Genomic DNA, 20626 nt, shown 5'->3' with positions numbered 1-20626 from the left:
AACTTGTGTCAGATAAAGTTTTTTATTGACATAACAAACGTACGTGCCTACAATAAAAAGAGTGAAGAATGTGTGTGTGCTTCAGAGGTCCTTCAGAACATCATAACCCCGTGGGCCCTCCAGCCAGTGAGGGGGCCAGCTGGCCTTAATGCTGGCTCTCTCCTTCAACAGGCTGTAGTGTTTGGCCGGTTTAGGGTAACGTCCAGCAGACAGGCTGAAGAAAAGAAAGGACGCACGGTTTGACATGTCACTGAGCATAAGCATTGTTTGGAAAGACAATCACAGCATCAACCTGGGACTTAAACTGATTCTATAACAGCAAAGACACAGGAGAAATAAAGACCAGGCCTGTGTCTGTGATCTATTCAACATGTTCCATATTTAGTTTTGACACTTTACCTCCAGGTATAAACATGCTGCAGTGGACTCATTGAGTAAGTTGTCTCCATGTTTGAAAGCAGGGAGCTGCCAGAATAAAATAACATGAGCACAATAAGGTATATGACGCCATGTAAACCATGGTCAGTAATATAAGAACATGTTTTACTGTTTTGCAGACACATAATGCTCATAACACTAATTAAGTCTAATATTGGCTATCAGAAATGAATCTTCTATCCAAAGGCAGCTAGAGTCAGCTGGAATATGAACTCTGAGTTAATGTGCATGGCAGAAAAACACATGTATCAACCAGAGTAATCATGTGCATGCTTTGCCTACCTGTCCTCTGGGGTTGATTTCTAAGACTTCCTGAGATTTGTGCTCTCCTGTCTCAAAGGACAGCAGCTTGTGCTTGTAGCCCTGCAGCTTCTTCTCCCCCAGAGTGATCATAACTCGCCAGCAGGGAGGGGATCCAGCCCCCCACAGCAGACTCACTGACTGGGCCATGGACGCAGGTTGCACAGACAGAGGCTAAGTCCATGAAAAGAAAACGAAAAGACTAAACCCTGAACTGCACGAGTAAAGTGAGGAGCAGCTTATGGCAGCTCATTGATCCAAAGGTGGAACACCCACGTGGTGTGCTGTGTATTAAAGGGCTCAGAAGTGAAAGCGGTGAAGAAGAATGACATGCACATCCAGTTTTTCACTCAACGGTTTTGTTTTTTATTGCAGAATGTGTATACACAGCATTTCAAGTGAAAGTGACTGTAACCATGGTTTCATGTTCAGCTCACTACATGGTATTTATGCAGTGATGTTTCCCAGTTTTTGCCGGACTGTTAGAGGAGCGCACACTTCAGCTGAGACGTAAATTATCCAGGCTGCTCCACGACCTGTTTCAAGTTCATACAAAGTACAACGTGACCACAAAGCTCAAAGCAATTGTCCAAATGTTGCTCCCCTCTCTCTGCAGGGAGCGACATTTTAAAAACACATATTTCGGCTCTGACCACATCTGTCAGTTCTTTCATCTTTAATTACAATTCACAGAATAGCCTCTTCTTTACCCTTTCTCTCAGACTATAATACAAGTTTCTACAGAAAATTACAAAAATAATACAGAACATGAACCGCACTAAACATGCACACTGTAACTGGCAGCTGATGAGGGCATTTACACGTTTTCTGCAGGATTCTCTGCACGTCCTTCAAATAGATTATTAAAATTTAAAAAAAAAGTCCTTATCTTTTTGTCTTTTTACACTTTACAAACAGTTCCTCTGAGATAAAAACTTCCTTTTTCTCTATCTTGAATCAGTCGTTCATTTCAGCATGACAGACTCTACTAATGCTGAGTAAGGTGCAAGATGTCTGAGCTTTGAAAATAAATACTGAGAACAATTTTGTCAAAATAAAAAAGGTAACTGTAGCCTACTGAACACTCATGCGACATAACTACACCTGTGAAACTGTGAGTCATCTGAGATGTAAGAGGGGACTAAAACAATAGCAAGAGATGGCGAAAAGGACCAGCAATGTCCCTTTTACATGAAAGGCACGCATCAGATTGAAAACCTTTCACATTCCCACTGATCCACAGTCACACTCACCACTTGTCAAACGTGCAGCTGCAGAAACAAAGGATGATTCTCATTAAGCCCCTTTGTTTTCTTGGGATTCTTTGAAACTGGATAGGAGAACAAATCGAGCTTCCTTTTCAGCCTGTTCATCTTTACAACCAAAATTCACAGCTTAAATAAATGAAACATGGTGAAGTCACAGCTGCAGAAAGTTAAAAGCAAAAATTATCCCTTTGAACTAATGCAATGTTTAAAATATGTTTCTATAAATAAAAAAATGTTTCAGCTCAGTGTAGAGGCAGAATCACTGAATTTAAAATCTCTCTTCCTTCTTGCCAAGTTGAACACATCCTTCAACACATTCTCTATCTTCACTTCCACTTTGTCTTCTGGGGGATTTTTTTTCTGTGTGCTGCATTAAAAACATTATGGTGGCAGCTGCAGTTCCATCACTCAGACACATCAGGCAAGATTAGCAGCTGGCAAAAACCTAAAGGGGCATGTATCTGCTGGGAGTACAACAACAGACGTGGCGAAGGCAGGCAGCTGATGGAGGTGAAGCATTGACGTTTGCCGCTATGTTTCCACAGCAAAGAGGACAAAGAGGAGGCCGGAGGATCACATTTGTGTGTCTGGAGCATCAGTTAGTCCTAAAGCAAGAGCTTCTTCTGGTGTCAGACCGTTCCTCAGAGTCCGCCTCACTGCCAGAAGAGAAGAGAAGAGAAGAGAAGAGAAGAGAAGAGAAGAGAAGAGAAGAGAAGAGAAGAGAAGAGAAGAGAAGAGAAGAGAAGAGAAGAGAAGAGAAGAGAAGAGAAGAGAAGAGAAGAGAAGAGAAGAGAAGAGATATCATATATGATATCATGTGATGTTGTTAAACTGGTGCTGTATCATGTACCAGTGCCATCCTATATACTAAATATATCCAGTATGCGCTATATACCACTATGTAAGTTTTATGGTGAACTGTTTTTGCAGTTCGTGCAGAGAAATCAACACACAGTAGCTTACTGTTTTATACTAACAGAAAATGATTCAATAGACACTTTGACTTTCAAATGTTATTTACACTCCTTTCCTGCACTTTAAAGTCTGATTTTATGTCTACTCTGTGTGTGTCTTGTGCTTAAGTGTAGTTCTAGTTTTTTACTTACAAATTATTAATGGAGTATTAAAACAAATTTAGCATTCCACTTTCATAAAGTTGGAGGATTTGTGAGAGACAGATTTTTTTTTTTTAATGGTCAAAATTTATCCAGCAGAGGCCAAGATATCCTGACTTTAAGTTCCTAGTATGGGCCAAAAATGCTGGATCCTCCATTTCCCATAATGCAACCAATAGGGTGTTTCATTTAGACGGCCTCAACACACTACACCCTAAAACTGCTTAGAATTAGTATGTGCTATGTGTTTGGGAAACAGGTTCGGTCTTTAGGGTCGTACATGACTTCCGGTTCGCCCTGGACCTCCTCCTCTCTCTGGGCTGGGCTCTGGATGCTGGACCCTGAGTGGCCGACCTCACGATGCGTTCCATGATCTCGTCTGCAGCGTCATCTCCACAGATCTGAGCGTCCTCCACAGCTGGTGTCAATGCCTGCATACTGCGACCTGAGCACACCGAGCAGAGTGACAAATGCTTCTGTATGAGCAAAAAAAAAAACCCTCTTTATTTTACTGTCTATTTATCTGTGTGACCCTGTCACCCTCACCTCCTCGTCCAGGCCGTGACCTTGTCCGTGTCCGAAGCCCTGGTACTCCGCTGCCCTCTTTGTCGCCGCCGCTGATGCTGGTTCTCAGCACTGCCTTCATGTGCTCGTGCTCTGCAGCATCCTCAGCATGACCCAGGCCCTGAGGCTGCTCGCTCTCCTGGCTGCCACTAGGGGCGCTGGTGTTGCTGCTGGGGCCATGCCGCCCACACTGATGGGGAGAAACAGCATGAAAGAGGATAAGAATTTGGCAGCTCATATTTCAAGTATTTTGAGCTTTGACTCAACCATGCCAAACCTGAAGCATCAAGGAAAACATCCAACCTGTAAAGATTAAAGTCCGTACTGCATTTCATTGACTGATCCACTCAGATGTTAAGTGAAGGAAAAGGAAACGGAAACTTTGAGGTAGTTACATTTAGTAGTTTCATGCACACACACACACACACACACAGCTGCAGACATGCAGACAGGCAGCACACATGCTGATACCTCACTCTCCTCTTCATCATCAGACTACAGGAGAAAGAAAGGGTGAAAGTTAAAGATCAAAGAAAACAAAGGAAAAAAGCGAAAAAGCAGCAGCAGATCTGAAAAAAGAAGAGCCAGAAACCTGAGGTGAAAGTCAGGGTTTGTCTCTGTGTCAGGGATTCTGTCTGTGTGATACTCACAGGAGCGTTCACGTCCATGATCATCTTTCCTCGAGTCTTGTTGCGTTCGCGATGGTCAGCCCTTTTCTGTTTCTGCTGCAGAACGCGGTCTCTGGTGGTTCGGTACTCCAGTGCAAACTCACTGAGGATCTTACTGAACCTGTGGACGCTGATATCCCTCACACTGTAGGCCGGATGACCGAGGAACAACAGGAACGAATGGAACCTGGGAGAACGAGGAAGGGGAGGAAATACGTGTTCCTTCTTTTATCTGACTCTCACATCATCATTTTCCAATAACTAATACGTAAAAATATATTAAATGTATTTGAATGTACCTTATCACACAGTATTTGAATATTGCATTGTAAAATACACTTACCAAGCAAAAAAAAAAAAGAAAAAAAATTGTGGGGAGCTACCTGTTGATGATCCTGCGGTGAACGATCTTGAGGATGATGATCCTCTCGGCACAGTCTTTGAGGAAGTCAGACATCTTCTGCTTCAGCTGGGGCTTCATCTCATGCTTAGCGATCATCTTCAGGTGGTCCCATGAGGCTTTGCAGCGACGCTCCATCTGACACAGGTTTTCCTGCAGCTGGTCGAAATCCACCTGATGGAACAGATGTTGAAGGACTTGTAGTGGAAAGGTACTTTAATCAACTTGCATACAAAACAAAGCTAGGAAGTCCTCTTCCTCAGCTGCACCATAAAACATCATTTAGTTTAGTAGAATCTAATCTAACCTGATGTTTTATGAATAACTTAATGTGGCCGTATGAAATCTAAGGTAATTCAACTTGGAAAAACTGTAGTTTTCATTTTGAGTCGATTTCAAAACTTTTAAAACTTTGAATTGAAGTGTTTTTACTTGATGATTTAATGAATCTATCACTGAGTATTCACTAATGTCAACTACTTCTTTCCAAAGAAGCAAGATTAGCATTTTGGCAGACTTCCCAGCATGCACTGTTTGGGAGTTAAATCCCCCAGAGATCCTTCTTTTTTGGAGTTTTTGAGAAAACATATGGTGGAAACTGGCTGTGTCTTTAATACTTATTAAATAAAGGTTGTTTGCTTTGATAGTAATGAAAGATTAGTGTCCACTTCAGTCCCTACCCCGGTACACTTTTAATTTGACAGGGACACCAGGAGCATCCTGATGAATCGTCTTTGTACTAACTCTAGTGGCTCCAACAGCAGCAGACAGAGCTGTACGGTCTTTGCAGGAATGACTGCAATGACAAAATATAACTGACTGTGACGTGTCAGTATGACGAGTATCTTTTCTTCTTATTTTGCCAAATTCATTGAACTAGTTTTACATGACAGTAACTCCTGAACCAACTTTAAACTCACATGTTAAAGGCAGCAGCTTAAAATGTTTCACAGTGTTGGGATTTAAACTTGTATGCATACATTCTCTCCAACAGTGAGTGTGGTGTGTACCTTCGCAGAACGTGTGATGGCTCCAATCTCAGAGTAGAGGTCGGTGCTCTGGGGATAGTTCTCCACCACCGCAGAGCAGGCGTGATGCAGCAGAGACTGTTTATGAACCGTGTCCTTCACCTCTGGAACCTTCTCCAGGTACGTAAACTCAAAGCCTTTAGCCTGGACACATGGACACACCGGTTACTTACAAAAGAAAAAAATAAAATGTGACCTCTGTGCTTCCTTCTCTATATTCTTATGTTAACCTCAGGCCCTTAGATACAGTTGTTTCTAAAATGATGTGAAAACAACATCTGACCTCACTAAATTACAGCTGCTGATATGTGATGTAATTTTTAACCTACCAATTATAGACTTGACTGATTCACACTCCATTAAAATCACTGGCAATCTCTGTAATAACTACCCTCCCTAATCCCTGCAGCAGAGAGACAACAGAGGGAGCTTGTCGTCGCCAGATGATGTGAACCTGTAATGGTCATGACTCACGTTGGTGCCATTGAGGAAGTTTCCCATAGAGAGCAGCGTAGAGAGGATGTAGCGTAGAGTTTTGTTCTTCTCCAGCTGCTCCATACCCTCCTTCAGATCCTGCAGCGGCTCTGCTACTTCCTGGCAGGAGGAAGACACGCACATACACACACACACATATCATTAGTCGAGTTGATTAAAACTCCCAAAAACATGTGTTTCATTAGTCTAGAGTTACATAACGGGTGGGTGAACAGGTGCACCTCCTCTCCTGCCATAAATCATCTGCTTTAGTTTTAGGTCATGAGGGGTCGTTTAAGGGTTGTGGCCTCGGTCGGCCTTCAATATCAAACGCGCCTCTGACGACATGAACCCTTTGTTTTCTTGTGAGCCTGTGTTTGTGTGCCTGCTCGGTATGTTGCCCTCCATTAAGCCTCCCTCAACCAAACCGTCCCACAGAGTCGAGGGAACGCAGCTCTGCCGAATGTGCGGTCGGGCATCGTGCCTTTCATGGAGAGATTAAAGGCAACAGCATCCTGCGGAAAGCCGTAAAATTTACAGGACAGCAGAGGAGGGGCAGCATGTTTTTCATTCTCTGGGTTTTGACTTTGAACTTCTTCTCCTGGATGCATTCTTTGCTTGAGTAAAACATGGTGTGCCAGCAGAAGAAGATGAGGTGCTGCTAAAAGGGCTGCATATTTTGTTATGATGCTCTTATGTAACTATGTCTGTGTTTTGCGGATGTTGCTTGTACTAAAATGGAGGTTGATACTTACTGACATGGGCACAAGACACACAAATGCACACATGCTGTGCACATTTACTCAACACTTAATGGTTCAAAGTTCATTTAGCTATGTCTGTTTCTGCTTTGATAAAACCACATTCACTTATTATGTATGACTATATGATTTTTAATGTGCATTTGATAGTGGCTTTGGTTTGGACTCCCCTCCCTGACATTCTTATGAAGTATCAATTGTTTTTCCTCAAATTCTTTTAGTTCTAGCCAAAAGAATAACAGATTTAATTGTTAAAAGTTGTGCCCCATGTTTAAACAGACCTTCTCTGTGGCCTCGTAGTCCATCTTGAAGGCCCAGAGCTGGAGTCTGGCAGAGAGCTCGCTGATGGAGGACAGAGTGAGGAGGAACTGCTCTGCCGAGCCCAGCGGGACGTCGGGGTTGGCCAGCTGAGCCTCCTGGATCTTCTGCTTCTCCTCCTCTGTGGGGATCATCGTCAGGATTTTCTGAGGACAAGGACAGAGGATATGGGTGACAGGTCTCATATATGTAATGAAAGAGTCAGGGGTGAGCTTCAATCGTCATTTGCTTCCTCTTCACCGTCACCTGCATCTCTCACCTCTATTCCCTCCTTGTTGAGCGCATACTCATCAAAGTTGAGGATGGCAGTCTTGATAGTGCGAGGAGGAGGCAGCACTGTCAGACCGATGTTGATGGCGTTGCTCCTCTTGGAATCCAACACGATGATCTCCTGACGCTTGCCGTCTACTGCTGTTTTCTAGGACACAAAAATACAGAGAGGGTCAACGCTGGGTCTCACTCTGTGTCTCCCTCTCTGAGTGTGGTTGGTTTTATGGGCTTGTAAGGATTAGAGGGATCACCGCTCAGGTTACACTGACCGCAGCAGGAACTATATGGTTAGCGGGAGCAGGAAATAACATCACAGGTTAGCTCTATACTGTATGTGTATATGTGTTTTAGTGGGTGTTTGGTTAAGTCTGCAGACATATTGTGACTACATATGTAGAGATGACCTCACACGGACTAAGCTATTATAGGAAGGAAGTATGTCATCACATAAAAGTGTAACAGAGTAGGTGCTAAGACTTGGTTACTGCCTCTGGGAAATTTTATGAGCACAATATGGAGACTGGCAGACTTACATTACTTACAACTTACAGCTCTGCCACTAATGAGTTGTTTCATGCTGTTACAATACATAAGACTTAACTTTTGACAAGCTTTCAGCACATTTCCCACTGTTTGTTAAGGTTAAAAAATGTATATTTTTTATTAATGAAAATAATAACCTTTAATTGTTTATAGAAATACACTTGTTGTTTATGGTATTTTATGTAAATAACGAAATTCAATTAAAGATATATTTGAAAAATTCTACTTTTGTATGTCTTTTTCTATTACCTTTGTGTGATGTGGAAAGCTGAATAATGTTTCTGTTCCGACAGGAGGTCAGAGGGGGAAAAGTTTAAAACTTGTGAAGACCTGAGGTTGTATAAGCAGGAAAAACATGCGATACCAACCTCGTACTGTGGGTAAAAAAAACACACAAGAGTGGTTTGAGCTTTGCAGTCTCTAATCTTTAACATCTAAAACACATTTTAGTGGATAAAATAAGAAGACTATATAACCAAAGGTAAAGTTCCCTCTGACCTGTAAAGGCTTTGATCTCTGAAGGTCTTTTAAAACTTGAATCCTCCCATTAACTGATCTTGATACTGTAGCTGGAGACCACCATCACACTGTCACATTATGTGTAGACCAGAAGCTGAGCCGAGGTGAGATACTAACTGGCTTGGCTCTAACAGGAGTTGTGGTTTGAAGTGGTGGCTCAGGAGTTCAAAGTGTGAGGTGCCTGGCTTCAGCTTCCCAGTCTTAGTAGGCCATACTTTTCTTATTTAAAGGCTTTGTGAGAAATACAAAGGATTCAACACTCCTCTGTTTGATCACGATCAGAACACACATGACCTCACTTAACCTTTAAAACATCAGCTTTCAGGTGCTGGAGATAATGGACAACAAACCTGCAGACTCTGTGGCCAGCAAACAAGGAGGAGTTTGTGATAAAACAGCAACCATGAAATTCGAAAGATTTTAGAAATGAAACTGGTATGTCAGCATCACTTTGATCATCGATGTCTCAGAGAAAAAAGATAAATGAACTAACAGCACCTCCATTAGATTTCATTGTAGTGGACAATGTTAAATAATTGAGTAAGTTTAAGCATAAATCAAACATTGTACAGATTAGATTCAGTTCAGCGTTGAAAAGTTGATTATTAACCAGTGCCTGAAACCTTTCCGAGCCCAGACCAGGTTCTGGTTGTTTACCTTTGTAACTGGTATTTCCTTCGACTTCGACTCAAACAGGTGCTCCAGTTTAGCTGTGTCCAACTTTACTGGTTCCAGTTTGGACCAGAATGAGTCTCCACTCCGTTTGTAGTCTCTGTACTGAGAGTCTGTCGGATGCACCTGATCACAAACACAACAAGAACGGACGAGATTAAGTGGAGACATGTGTTAGACTCCCATTTCCTACAATAAAACAGGTAAATGAGAGACAAGAACAGCAAATAATAGCAGCAACAGGAACATGTCGAGTGACTCATTGTTTTTGATGAGTCCCTAATCTTAACTGTACTAATGGAAACATGCAGTCTTTAATGAACACTTCATCTTGATCTATGGCATCTCCTGTCCAACCAACAATGTGAAGTCAAACCTACAACAGTAAGAGGACGTAGTTCCTGTAGAGACTGAATGCCTACATGCTGTGGTCTCATTGCTGATAAAGTGAAATCATTTACTGTCATTATTATCAATATTATTATATAATTATAAATCTACCCTTTTTAACTTTATGGATACATTTATGTGTAAAAGTGGACGAAAACAAATGAAAATTAGTTCGTGAAAATGCTACTCGTGTCTTGACTCACCTCAGACCAGAAGAGCCTGATTGTCTTCTTCTTCTTGTTGAATAGAGGCGGCTCTGGGGGAGGCGGGACTGGAATTGGACCACTGAAGCAAGGAGGAGGTGGAGGCCTCATAATCCCAATCAAGGGAGGAGGTGGGGGGCAGCTGCCTAGCACAGGTGGGGGTGGAGGGAAGCAGGGTGGAGGAGGAGGCGGGGGCGGGAAGTCGCTACATCTGCCCATCAAAACGGCGTCCAGAATGTCCTTGTCATCGTCCTCCGTCAGGTCGGTAAAGTTGATGTCCCCTATGCGCAACTCTCGTGGGCTGGCCAGGAGTTGGTCCCAGATCGTTTCTGATTCCTTTTTGGGTGGTGGGGGAGGGGGCTCATTGACTGGGCCGTCCAGATGAGGGTGGGGTGAATTAAGGTCCTTGATCAAGTTTCCAAATCGTTCGGCGAACTGGCGGATGCTCTTACGGTTCTCTGATTTCTCAGCCCTGTTGTCCCTCTCCTGATCATCACCCAGCTGCCCCTCAGCATCCTCCTGGGTTTCTTTGTCCTCCCCCTCTCCTCTCTCTTTCTCCTTCTTCTCTGCATCCTCCTCTTCCTCCTCCTCATCACTGGGCTTCTTGTTCTGGGAGTACAGCATATCCAGCATGAAGAGTTTGCTGTTGAGGAGTTTGCTGCACGGCTCGTTCACCTCTGCCTCCTTAAAGCCTGAGAAAGAGAGAGACAGGGTTAAGAAGAGAGACGGATGTAAAAATATTACCACTGTAGAGGAGGCCTCATACTACATTACACTATATTACTATATTACAGTATCATGAGGAGGAAGCAAATTTGAAGTATAATATGATTAAATCAAGAATCACGTATTTTCACATATTTTTACAGGTTTACTCATTAGTTTATTTCCACTATAAAAGTAATGTAAGAACTTTTCCACATTCTCTCTCATCTGAAACAGTATCACTGTTAAATACAAACCATTAACTGAAAATATGGGATGCACTGCTCAGATCCATTTGATCAGTATCAGCACTAATGACCAGGAATCAGGTATCAGCCAGAAGTAAGCGATGCACATTACACCCAGTTAAGTTGTTACAAAATGCATAGTTTTAGCTATCAGCTACTTTCATTCAGTCACGATGGCCTGCTGATCCCTGGCCCTTACAGTACCATACATAAAAAATTATCCCAGCAAGTTCCACACAGTGAGGTAAACACTGTGCACTGGTATCAGTAATCTGTATCATGTATGTATAGACAGAGAAAAGGTCAGATCATCCCTGTCTCCTCAGAAAGTCATTTGACTTGTTTCCAGTACAATTGGCCATAATACAAAAATCAATCCCCTTGTTTAAAAAAACTGACACAAGATACAAAACTACCCACCATTCTCAGCGCTTCCCCTCTCCTCTCTCTCCAGAGTGCTGCTGGCAGAGGAGATGCTGGAGGCCGAGCAGTTGTCCTTCTCATTTACTTCCTCATTCTGTCGTTCCTTGTCACTCAGGATGCCGCTGTCCTCCTCCGCCTCCTCTCTCTCCTTCTCCGGTTCCTGCTCACGCTCCTCGACTTCCTCCTCCTTTTCAGCGGTGGTCTCCTCCTGCACCTCCTCCTCTTCTTCTTCTTCTTCTTCTTCTTCTCTCTGTTCTTCCTCTTCTGCAGCGGTGGCTTCGGCCTCTTTCTCCTCTGTTTCTACACTGGCACTGGAGTCATCAGCCTCTCCTGTCATAAAGAGCCAGAATTACTCTATTCTCTCAGATTGTGATTTACTATCTTCATCTCTGTCTGCCAGACGCTGTGAGGTGTTTGACTTATCTGAAATGAAACACTGCTTAAAACGTGTTAAACATGTCTTTGATTTTAAAGGTGCTTCTGTTTAGGCTGCACATGGGACACCACTGTATCAATACACATACATACACACAAGAAACAAAAATACACACCCATACACTAATGTAAACAATATAGTGGGTAAACAAAGCCGGGTTGTCACAGCACCAGGATATGAACAGGAAATGAAGAATTATGTTCCTGTTTACATCAAAACACACCCATGTGCATGGTACACACACGTAACTCCACAGTACAGTCCATGCAGTGATGCAGGCGGGGTTAGAATAACACCACACTCTGAGGCCTCAGACACTCGCCTGCTTGAGCTACAGTACCTCCGCTCATGGCTGTGCATGCACTCCAACACAAGGCTGTTTTTTTACACAAGATGTTTTAGCATCACACTTTCAAAAAGCTCTTTCAAAAACCCATTTGACCCTTTCACCCATATCCTCTCTCTGTGTTTTTTTTCTTTCTACCCCACTGATGGTGGACCTCCTCTCCCTCACTATTTTCCACAAGCTGTCTCTCCTCTCCCTCTTTTGCTCACGTCTGCATGTTCATTTAAACAGCAAGCTGCAAACTGAAACAATTTAAGGTTAAGAATGATTGCTTTGGGGCACACTGCTGGGAATTGAACTAGCGACCTTCTGCTTTTAATTATAACTCCCCAAAGTATCAACCAGCAGAATTCAAAGTTATACAAGTGCTCTGATCTATGAGACCTTTATCACACAATTACAACCATAAAGTTACATTTTTTCATTAAGACAAACCCTGTTTTTGAAGCTACTTATGGTCAACACATTTTTGGCAATAGCCATTCACTGTTTACACACTCACTATTTAACTGTCTATATATAGTCATTTTCATTTTCATTGTCCATTCCCATGTTGGATTGCCTTCACACGCACAAGGGATTCACAAGAAAACAAATCATGCATGTAAACCAGTATTAGTGCTGACAGCAGTCGTATATCAAAAATGCATCTACACTTCAAGATGTGGTTATTTCTGGTACTTTTCTGACAGCATATCAGTTTTAAATATGAGCTACCAGATGAAGAGTTGCAGGCAGCACACTGCGTACTTCCAACTCCTCAGCAAGGTATCCAACTCCAGTTTCTGTGCCCCTGCTGTTGTCTATTACTGACTACTAAAACTACTCGCAGTGTGTGCAGCAGGAATTCAGATTGTGGCTCCAATTACTGACTTTCTTCTTTATTAAAACATGAGTTTGTTTGGATGCTCTGTAAACACAGAAACTGGTTGCTACTCTGTTGTTTTTCCTGACAAACTAGATTTTTGCCAAATCAACCAGGAATTTAAAAGTACTTTGCATTCATTGTTTCAATCTACATTGATCATTATAAGACCATCAATTATTCCACAGTGTGGTATAGCATAAGCTTATCCCTTTAAATTCTTATTTTTAGCAGTAGTAATAGTCGTGCTAACAGGACTAGCAGAAGAAACAGTAGCAATCCTAGCAGTAGGAATAGCTGTAGTAAAGCTGGATGCTATTGTGTTTCATAATACAAAACCTAATAGATGCCTTTTGGCTACAGTATTCTAATTAAATCCTCTAAACAAAGAGGAAACACGTTATTAAATTTGATATTTAGTTGACTTAATGTGATGATCTAAGCAAATTTGAACTTGGTAATAAGAGCCATACTAGGCTCCTATAATAAGTATTCTCAGTTGTCCTACCAGTCTCAGAGGGCGTGTAGGGGGTGGCAGGGGTCTCGGCTTCAAGGTCAGCCTCTGTGTCTTCTTGGGAGGCGTACGAGGACGGGGTGCTGCTGCGTGATGACGAGGGCCAGGCCTCCGAGGGTGTAAAGGTCAGGTTGAGGTCAGGGCGAGTCCTCGAGACCCGGACGCGCTCCTTCTCGTACTCCTCTGCTGCCAGACGCTCCACGTTCTTGTACCTGAGAGAGGAAGAGAAGGAGTATCAGAAGACAAAAGAGGTAAAAACAGAGTCTGAGGCAATGCACCTTCTGGCTTGTCTCTGTGTTGCTCTAAATTATCCTAGACTAAACCACTAATTACCAATTTTTGTCAGTTAACTTGAATTTGTCTCAAACTTCAAAACACTCAGACCATTTTCTCCCCTGTAGCTGCTGTGTCACCTCAACACACTACAGTATAAGCCCACCTCACTCCTCTACTTTGCCACATTAATTGTCCACAAAGGATTCAATGCATTCATCACTCATTTCCAGCAGTCAAGAGGTTCACCATCCTGCTCTTCTCTCCTCGTCTATCTAGCCAAATGCTTAGCTACCACCAGCAGTCCAGCAACCGGAGGGAGTTTAGAGAAGAAGCAACAGTGTTAGGGAGGAGGGTGGAGAGCAGAGGAGAACGACAGGAGAGAAGAATGGGAGAGATATGGAGAAGTTAATGTTAGTTTGGCTCCTGAAAGGCCAAACATCAGAAGTGAATCAGAGTAAACCTGTTCAAGATGTGCTTCGATCAGGTCTCCTCCTTTGTCCTTTTCATTTCTCTTCCTTCCTCCCCTTTTCTCGTCTTCCTCCTTTTCTCCCTCTACCAAACTTTACCATTCAACCTGCCAGCCAGAACAGAGATTTAGGGCACTGAATCAACCCCCTCTCTCTCTCTCTCTCTCTTTCTTTCTGTCTTTCTCTAACCCCTCCTCTTTCCCACCGTACCATGAATGTGTGGAGCTTCTGTTCAGAGTTCATTAGCATCAGGCCACTTCAGAGGGCTGAGGAAACTGGATACTAATATATGTGTGTGTTTGTGTGCACGTGCATATGATCAGGAGTGAAATGGAGTGAGTGAGCCAACTGTGTATTGTGTAATTAAACTTGGACCAAGACCTTCAATATGCTGTTATGTCCTGACACATTTAATTAATAAAATATGTTGAGTGATAGTTTGGAGAAGCATCTACTATTCTAAGTAAAGTTCATGTCCATATTTAGTGTCTGATACACATATCACATATTGTGTAACTAACATATTGAGTAACTAAGTGGAATTACTCAAGTACTATGCTTAAGGACACATTTTGACATGCTTGCTTTACTTGAGTATCTAAATTTCAATTTACACTTCATCAACACTTAATTTCAGAGGGAAACACTGCACACTTTACTTCATTACATATATTTGACAGCTGTGGTTACTTTACAGATTAGGCTTTTAAAATACAAAACATGTGACCAAATAATAAAATATGCGAAAATATAAGAAAGTAGGTATTAGAAGTAGTTTACACTAGTTTACACTAACTTCAACTCAACTTCTAAAACTGCAAAATGCAACTTACATATTAATACATCAAGTAATAATCAAGTTATATAACTTTATAATTCTATACAATGGTAGTAACACTCTAAGGACATTTTGCTGATAATACTCAAGTGACATTTTCAAAACAGGACAGGTATTGACTGACTGGTACTTACTAGTAATGGAAATGTTTATATTGCAGTATTGTGACCTTCGTAAAGTTCAGAATACTTCGTCCACCACAGTCAGTCAGGGGTGATACAATTGATATCATGAATAATGATGATATTATATATATATTTTTATGATTTATAAAGTGAAAATAATTTCTTAAGACTCTGTAGGAACAAGAGTAAGAATTTAGTTTAGCGATGCAGTGCGGTTCTGTTAAGCTGTACATAGGCATACTGGTACTTTGAGCTAAATGCTACTAGCTAAAACATCAGCACACTAACTTTTGCTCACAGCTATAATGATGATATATTTAACAGGTATAATGTTTAACATGTCCACTATCTTAGTTGAACATGTTAGCATGCTAACATTTGCTAATTAAGACAAAGTTTTAGAAGAACTAATTTCTTTGTGTCCCATGCTGTATTTCAGAGGCTTTGACAAATATAGTATTTGCATCACACTTAGGGAATCTTGCTTCAGTCCAGCCTTTGTACAAATGATCATGAACAGTCATTTTTGGGCTCAGTTGTGAATATTTCATGCAGGTCCTTTTTGTCCAGGTGTTCCTGTGCTGTATCTTGTCAGGCAGATGTGTCCCTCAGGGAGGTGAGCTGGGGTAAAGACTCATGTTTTTCTGATGACTATGACGCCCAAATACAACATAAATACATCAACATTATCCTTTGGATGTGTCTCCCCCAGGCTCACTCAGCAGCTCATCTCCCTCTCCGGCTTTCTCTCTGTCTTGTGCTTGTTTTCTCCATCTGCTCTTAGTTTGTCTTTCTTTCTCTCCCTGTTTTTTTTCAATTGTATTGTATCAACTGTGCTTAAAATTGAGGATGAAAGTCAGCGCTTGGCACAGTACTACAGTGTCAATAGATGAAAAAAGAGAAGGAGAAAAGAGAAGAGGACAAGAAGGATAGGAAAAGGAGGAAGATGGTGCATTACCTCCTCATATTCTTAAATATTGTGATGATCAGTGTAGTGGATTTGGCTAATGTATGGCCGCATCAAGTCTGATCAGTCCTAAATCTGATCGTGACCTCACATACCCTCATCAGTAAATCTCTCTTCCTGTGATTCCCATCTGCACACAAACATGGATTTATTAGCCTCATGAAAATTCTTCTTGTGTATGTGTGTGTATTTAAAAGTACATGTGCTTGAATAAAAAGTGTGTCTGTGTGTGAGCATATGCATTCAGTGTGAAAAGCTTGATGAATCCTGGAATCTGATTTTCTCACAACATTGAGCCAAAGCAATCAGGCCCCTGGCAGAACGTTAAAATAAAGCTCCTTAAGAGAGGAGAAAACAGGCAAACGGAGCAAAGAAAATCGGTTCAGCATCCCCCCAGCCTCTGGCAGCAAAGGGCACCTTTTTAACCTGAAAACAATTACTCTATTACTGAGCTTCCCAAACCACAGGCTCAAACATATTCCCCCTGGGTTCAGCTGTTCTGAGTGTGTGTTGTTTTGATTTAGCGCACACACTTACCTCTCCTCCCGCGCAAGCCTGGCCTCTTCCATTTTATCCACATAGTCGCGGCTGAGAGAGACACACAAACAGAGAATTTTAAAGCATAATAATCATTCCCTACCCTCGTATGGTCTTCTGTAGGCCTGCCAGTGTACATACAACGCGTTTGCAAGTCATGCACACAAGCAGTTAAGATACTGGTGTGGCCCATATGTCATATGTTTCTTTCAGACTCTTAACCTTAGTCTTTTTAAAATATATCAAAACTGATATTTTAATTTATACTTTTGCATTTAATTTACACACTCATTCTTCTGGAATCATTTTTTATACATTCATTTTCATGCTTATTCATTCCTTGATACATATTAATTATTGTTTGAGTTCTCTTTAATCTCTGATATCATCTGTATTATTATTAATTCTATAGTAATCTATTACATCTGTAACAGTTTTTATATTCTACTCTTTGTATTTTCTCTCTATATAGTTGCTTTGTATTTTACAGCTGCCACAAACCTGGAAGGAAAACTTTGACATTTTGGGAAATACACTTTATTGATTTCTTGCTGAGAGTTAAATGAGATGATTAATACCGCTCGTATTTGCTACATCCAGCAGCCAGTTAGCTTAGTTTAGCATAAAGATGGGAAGAAACGGCCAGCAAATTAAAGGTTAATCAGCCTACCAACACCACTAAAGCTCACTAATTAACATACCTTGTTTGTTAAGCTTACTAATTAACATACCTTGTTTGTTTAAACTGTACAAAAAGTAAAGTGTAAAAAATAACAAGCTGGGGTTGTATGTATGGTTATTTACAGGGCTATATCTTGGAGTCTCCTTTAGTTGCCTAATTAGGGTTATTTAAAGAACAAAGCCAGCAACGCTGTACCTGTGCTTGTTCCGCTCCTCTCTCTCTATCCTCTGCAGTCTCTCCTCTCTCTCCACACGGCGGCGCTCTCGCTCAGCTGCCAGAGATTCCTGGTGTTGTCTGTAGGAGGATGACAGAAGACCCCCCAGAGCAGGCCTAAAGGAGAAAGCAAGAAAAGAAATTAAAAGTTTGGTCACACAACTGCACAGTCGGTGTAATTCTGTAATCCTCAAGCACCAGTCAGTGTTTGTAAAACACTGCACTTCAGCACAGTTATAAAAAAAAGACATTTCTGTACATCCTTATTAGTTATTAAGTATCTTGCCACATCACTGTTTGCTCATCTGCTTGTTTCTGCTGCACAATTTTGTGATTAAATATAACAACATAAAAGATGAATCTGTTGATGGACTCAACATCTGCTCCCCGCATGTGCACAGTGTCTGTATATGTACATATGTATGTAACACACCATAAATGATGTTTTGATGTCTGTATTCTCCATGGAGGAAATAGGAGCAGCTGGCACCAGGAGACTGAGATCACTTTCACGTCACTATGTCATCACCTTTACTGCATTATGGGGCTGACACAGTCTACTTTTATTACACATGTAGTGTGTGAATTTCTTTTGTGCAAACACACATGAATATATACTTGTATGTGAGCACGTTGTCAGTGCAGGAGTGTGTATTTTAGGGATGTTTTTGTGAATGTGTGCAGGCACATGTTGTTGCAGAGTCCTCTCACCTGGAGCTGGTGGGTGTACTCGGACTGCTGAGAGAGGAATAGGACGTGAAACCTCCATTCCTAAGAAAGACACGGGGTGAGAAAATACGTGACAGTGAGAGACCTCTACAGCTGTGCAGTTACCCGACACCATACCGACTAACTGGTCAGTGAGAAACTTGTGGCAAGAAACGAATGTGACATCTTGTTACATAACAGGAATGCTGTTGGTTCAACACAGGAGTGACCCTAGTTAGTGACTGCTGTGGTGTTTATTTACGTATGTTTCTGGGAAATTCCAGGCAAGGTGTCTCTCCTCCCTCACAGTCAACTACAAAAATATATTTGCCTTAACAACTTGTTTAGCCAGGGTTAGCAGGCAACAACTTTCTTTTTTAAGCTGCTGGTATGACATTTAATACAAACGAATGTATCGCAAAGGTGTCGTGAAAGCAAAAGCGTGTGTATTTATTTTAAGCACACTGGCACCTTATTCCAGTGAAGGGGAACACATGGAGCTTATCTTCTGTTTGAAAATGCACGATTATTCATGAGCAGAGCTTTAAATTGCAGCATCTGAATGTAGGATTATGATAAGAAGCTACTTATTGTAAGGGTGAAAAATTAAAGGTGACACACTAATATAAAATGTTGTGGACGACCACAAGCGACCACAGCTTCAATGGCAAAGACTCTACAAGAGCCTTAAACTCTGCTGGAGGTTTGAACATGAAACATAAAGATACAATACACTTGCAATGACGGTGAATGGAGAAAGTAAGAATGAGACAATGTAATGGTCTATAAAAATAATCGTGCTAATAAGCAAGAAGAGACAATACAGATATAGAGGTAAAGAATTCAAACAGACATCTGGTGCTGTTCTTGAAAACAGTGAAAATGCAGTGGTGCTGGGAAACAAAGTGGAAACAAGTGCGGAGGACTATCGACGCAGTGGCAGAACTAAGAAAAAAAAGATATGAAGGTGATAATAAGCGACAGACTGAAGGTGAGAAGTCGTGCAGTCAAAGAAGTGAAAAGAAGTGGTGAAAAGAGGAGGTGTTGATTAACAAAAGTGGTGCAAAGAGATCCAAGCTGGTGCCAGGGAAAAACAGCCAGAAACAGAAGTGAAAGCTGAAAAAGGAAAAGTGCAACGTCAAAGAGATGTGAGGAAAGTTTTTCCGGTGCTTCTCGTGGGAGACCGACTTCTGCAGTTCCTCTGACCTGGGAGAAGTTGTTTTGGGTGACTCCTCAGCTGGTTTGGCCAGAGCCGGGGGCGACGGCTCCTCATCGAGGTCGTAGGAGAAGAGGTGGAAGGGTGAATGGGGCAGGTAGGGCAGGCGGTCGGGGGAGGGACGAGAGGTGCCGCGCAATGGTGGGCTGACCTCTTTGGTAGCCGGGACGGTGACAGTTGACCTCTTCCTAGCCAGAAGGGTGGCCAGAAGCGAGGGCTGTGCTGGGGGGCTGAGAGGAGAGGAGATGGGAGGAGAGCAAATGGGAGTAGAAGGGGAGTGGATGGTGGATGCTGGAGGTGGGTCAGTCCGATTCCTCTGCTCATCCTCTTTGATGTTCTCCTTCCGGGAAGTGATGGTGATGGACTGGAGGGTTGTTCTATGAACAATGGATGGAAGATGTCGAGCCGGGCTAGGAACAGAGGAATGGATTGAGAGGAATAAATAACAACAGCATGAAAGAAAGTACTGCACTGATCCCATATAGACTATATACAACTGAAAACAGTGACATAAGTGAGACTTTTAAAAGCTTTGTGGCTTCACATTTCGACCCCGTGGATATATAAGAAGACCACAGAACATGATTTCATTTCCATGTTACCACCATGTCCTAAAATACCTGGGGGTGGTCTGATTAGACACTGTATCAGCCCCCTCCTGCTCATCTGAATCAGACTCAGTCACTGGAGTCTCCTCTTCCTCCTCCTTCTCCTTCTCTACTCCATCCTCACACTCCTCCTCTCTGTGGAGGCATGGGGAGGATGGATGAATGGATGGTTGAGTGGAAAATGTAAAGGAAGGATTGAGGGAGAGATGATACGAGACATAAGAATGACATGCAACTAGAAATCTCCACGCTTTGGAAGAAATAGAGAGATGGATCAAAGGAAAGGGAGAGATGGAGAGGTAGATGAGATTGACATGTGGAAATAATGTTCACAGCTGCGCTACAAAACCACACAAACATTTATGACACTAAAAGACAACAAACAAGCACATGACATCTATCTGATGGAGATGGAGCGATACAAAAACAACAAATAGGAGAAAGGGTGGATGAATGTTTCTCATTATCACACTCCATGCCTCAAGTTAGCTCAATTTACATGCACAGGAAGATAAAATATA

At 42.1% G+C, this 20626-nt stretch overlaps 2 protein-coding genes across 4 annotated transcripts in view; both read right to left on the bottom strand.

Moving 5' to 3' along the window:
* Positions 1-3: 3 nt before the first annotated feature.
* On the bottom strand, positions 4-928 carry LOC139634619 (glutathione S-transferase A-like). Its single transcript, XM_071501197.1, has 3 exons — positions 721-928; positions 400-465; positions 4-214 (listed from the first exon to the last, which is right to left on the bottom strand). The coding sequence occupies exons 1-3, from the start codon at positions 886-888 to the stop codon at positions 191-193; spliced, it is 258 nt and encodes an 85-aa protein (XP_071357298.1). The 5' UTR covers positions 889-928; the 3' UTR covers positions 4-190.
* Positions 929-1075: 147 nt separating this feature from the next.
* Positions 1076-20626, bottom strand: part of fhod3a (formin homology 2 domain containing 3a) — a 57124-nt gene continuing 37573 nt past the window's right edge. The window contains exons 11-28 of one of the 3 annotated variants that reach the window (XM_071501183.1): positions 19488-19907; positions 18285-18344; positions 17556-17690; positions 16679-16729; positions 13463-13680; positions 11305-11637; positions 9932-10623; positions 9324-9464; positions 7594-7752; positions 7298-7480; positions 6256-6375; positions 5764-5925; positions 4737-4927; positions 4336-4540; positions 4157-4180; positions 3668-3875; positions 3402-3566; positions 1076-2662 (exon numbers count right to left, since the gene is read on the bottom strand). In XM_071501183.1, the coding sequence (XP_071357284.1) occupies positions 2580-2662; positions 3402-3566; positions 3668-3875; positions 4157-4180; positions 4336-4540; positions 4737-4927; positions 5764-5925; positions 6256-6375; positions 7298-7480; positions 7594-7752; positions 9324-9464; positions 9932-10623; positions 11305-11637; positions 13463-13680; positions 16679-16729; positions 17556-17690; positions 18285-18344; positions 19488-19907 (3550 nt within the window). In that variant the 3' untranslated portion in view covers positions 1076-2579. The remainder of the gene's footprint in view (positions 2663-3401; positions 3567-3667; positions 3876-4156; positions 4181-4335; positions 4541-4736; positions 4928-5763; positions 5926-6255; positions 6376-7297; positions 7481-7593; positions 7753-9323; positions 9465-9931; positions 10624-11304; positions 11638-13462; positions 13681-16678; positions 16730-17555; positions 17691-18284; positions 18345-19487; positions 19908-20626) is intronic. The other 2 variants (XM_071501186.1, XM_071501184.1) reach the window with 2 other exon arrangements.

The sequence above is a fragment of the Trachinotus anak genome, unplaced genomic scaffold (assembly GCF_046630095.1).
Source record: "Trachinotus anak isolate AG129_WGS33_773 ecotype Australia unplaced genomic scaffold, CSIRO_AGI_Tana_v1 ptg000016l, whole genome shotgun sequence".
NCBI classification, from domain to species: domain Eukaryota; kingdom Metazoa; phylum Chordata; class Actinopteri; order Carangiformes; family Carangidae; genus Trachinotus; species Trachinotus anak.
The sequence above is the reverse complement of the archived record's forward strand: the minus strand, read 5'-3'. Positions and strand labels throughout refer to the sequence as shown.

Bases quoted from the DNA above. Each gene is read 5' to 3' on its own strand.
- LOC139634619 (XM_071501197.1), bottom strand. From the start codon at position 888: ATGGCCCAGTCAGTGAGTCTGCTGTGGGGGGCTGGATCCCCTCCCTGC. The intron at 466-720 runs GTAGGCAAAGCA...TTATTCTGGCAG, and splicing joins AAATCAACCCCAGAGGACAG to CTCCCTGCTTTCAAACATGG. The intron at 215-399 runs GTAAAGTGTCAA...TCTTTTCTTCAG, and splicing joins CAGCATGTTTATACCTGGAG to CCTGTCTGCTGGACGTTACC.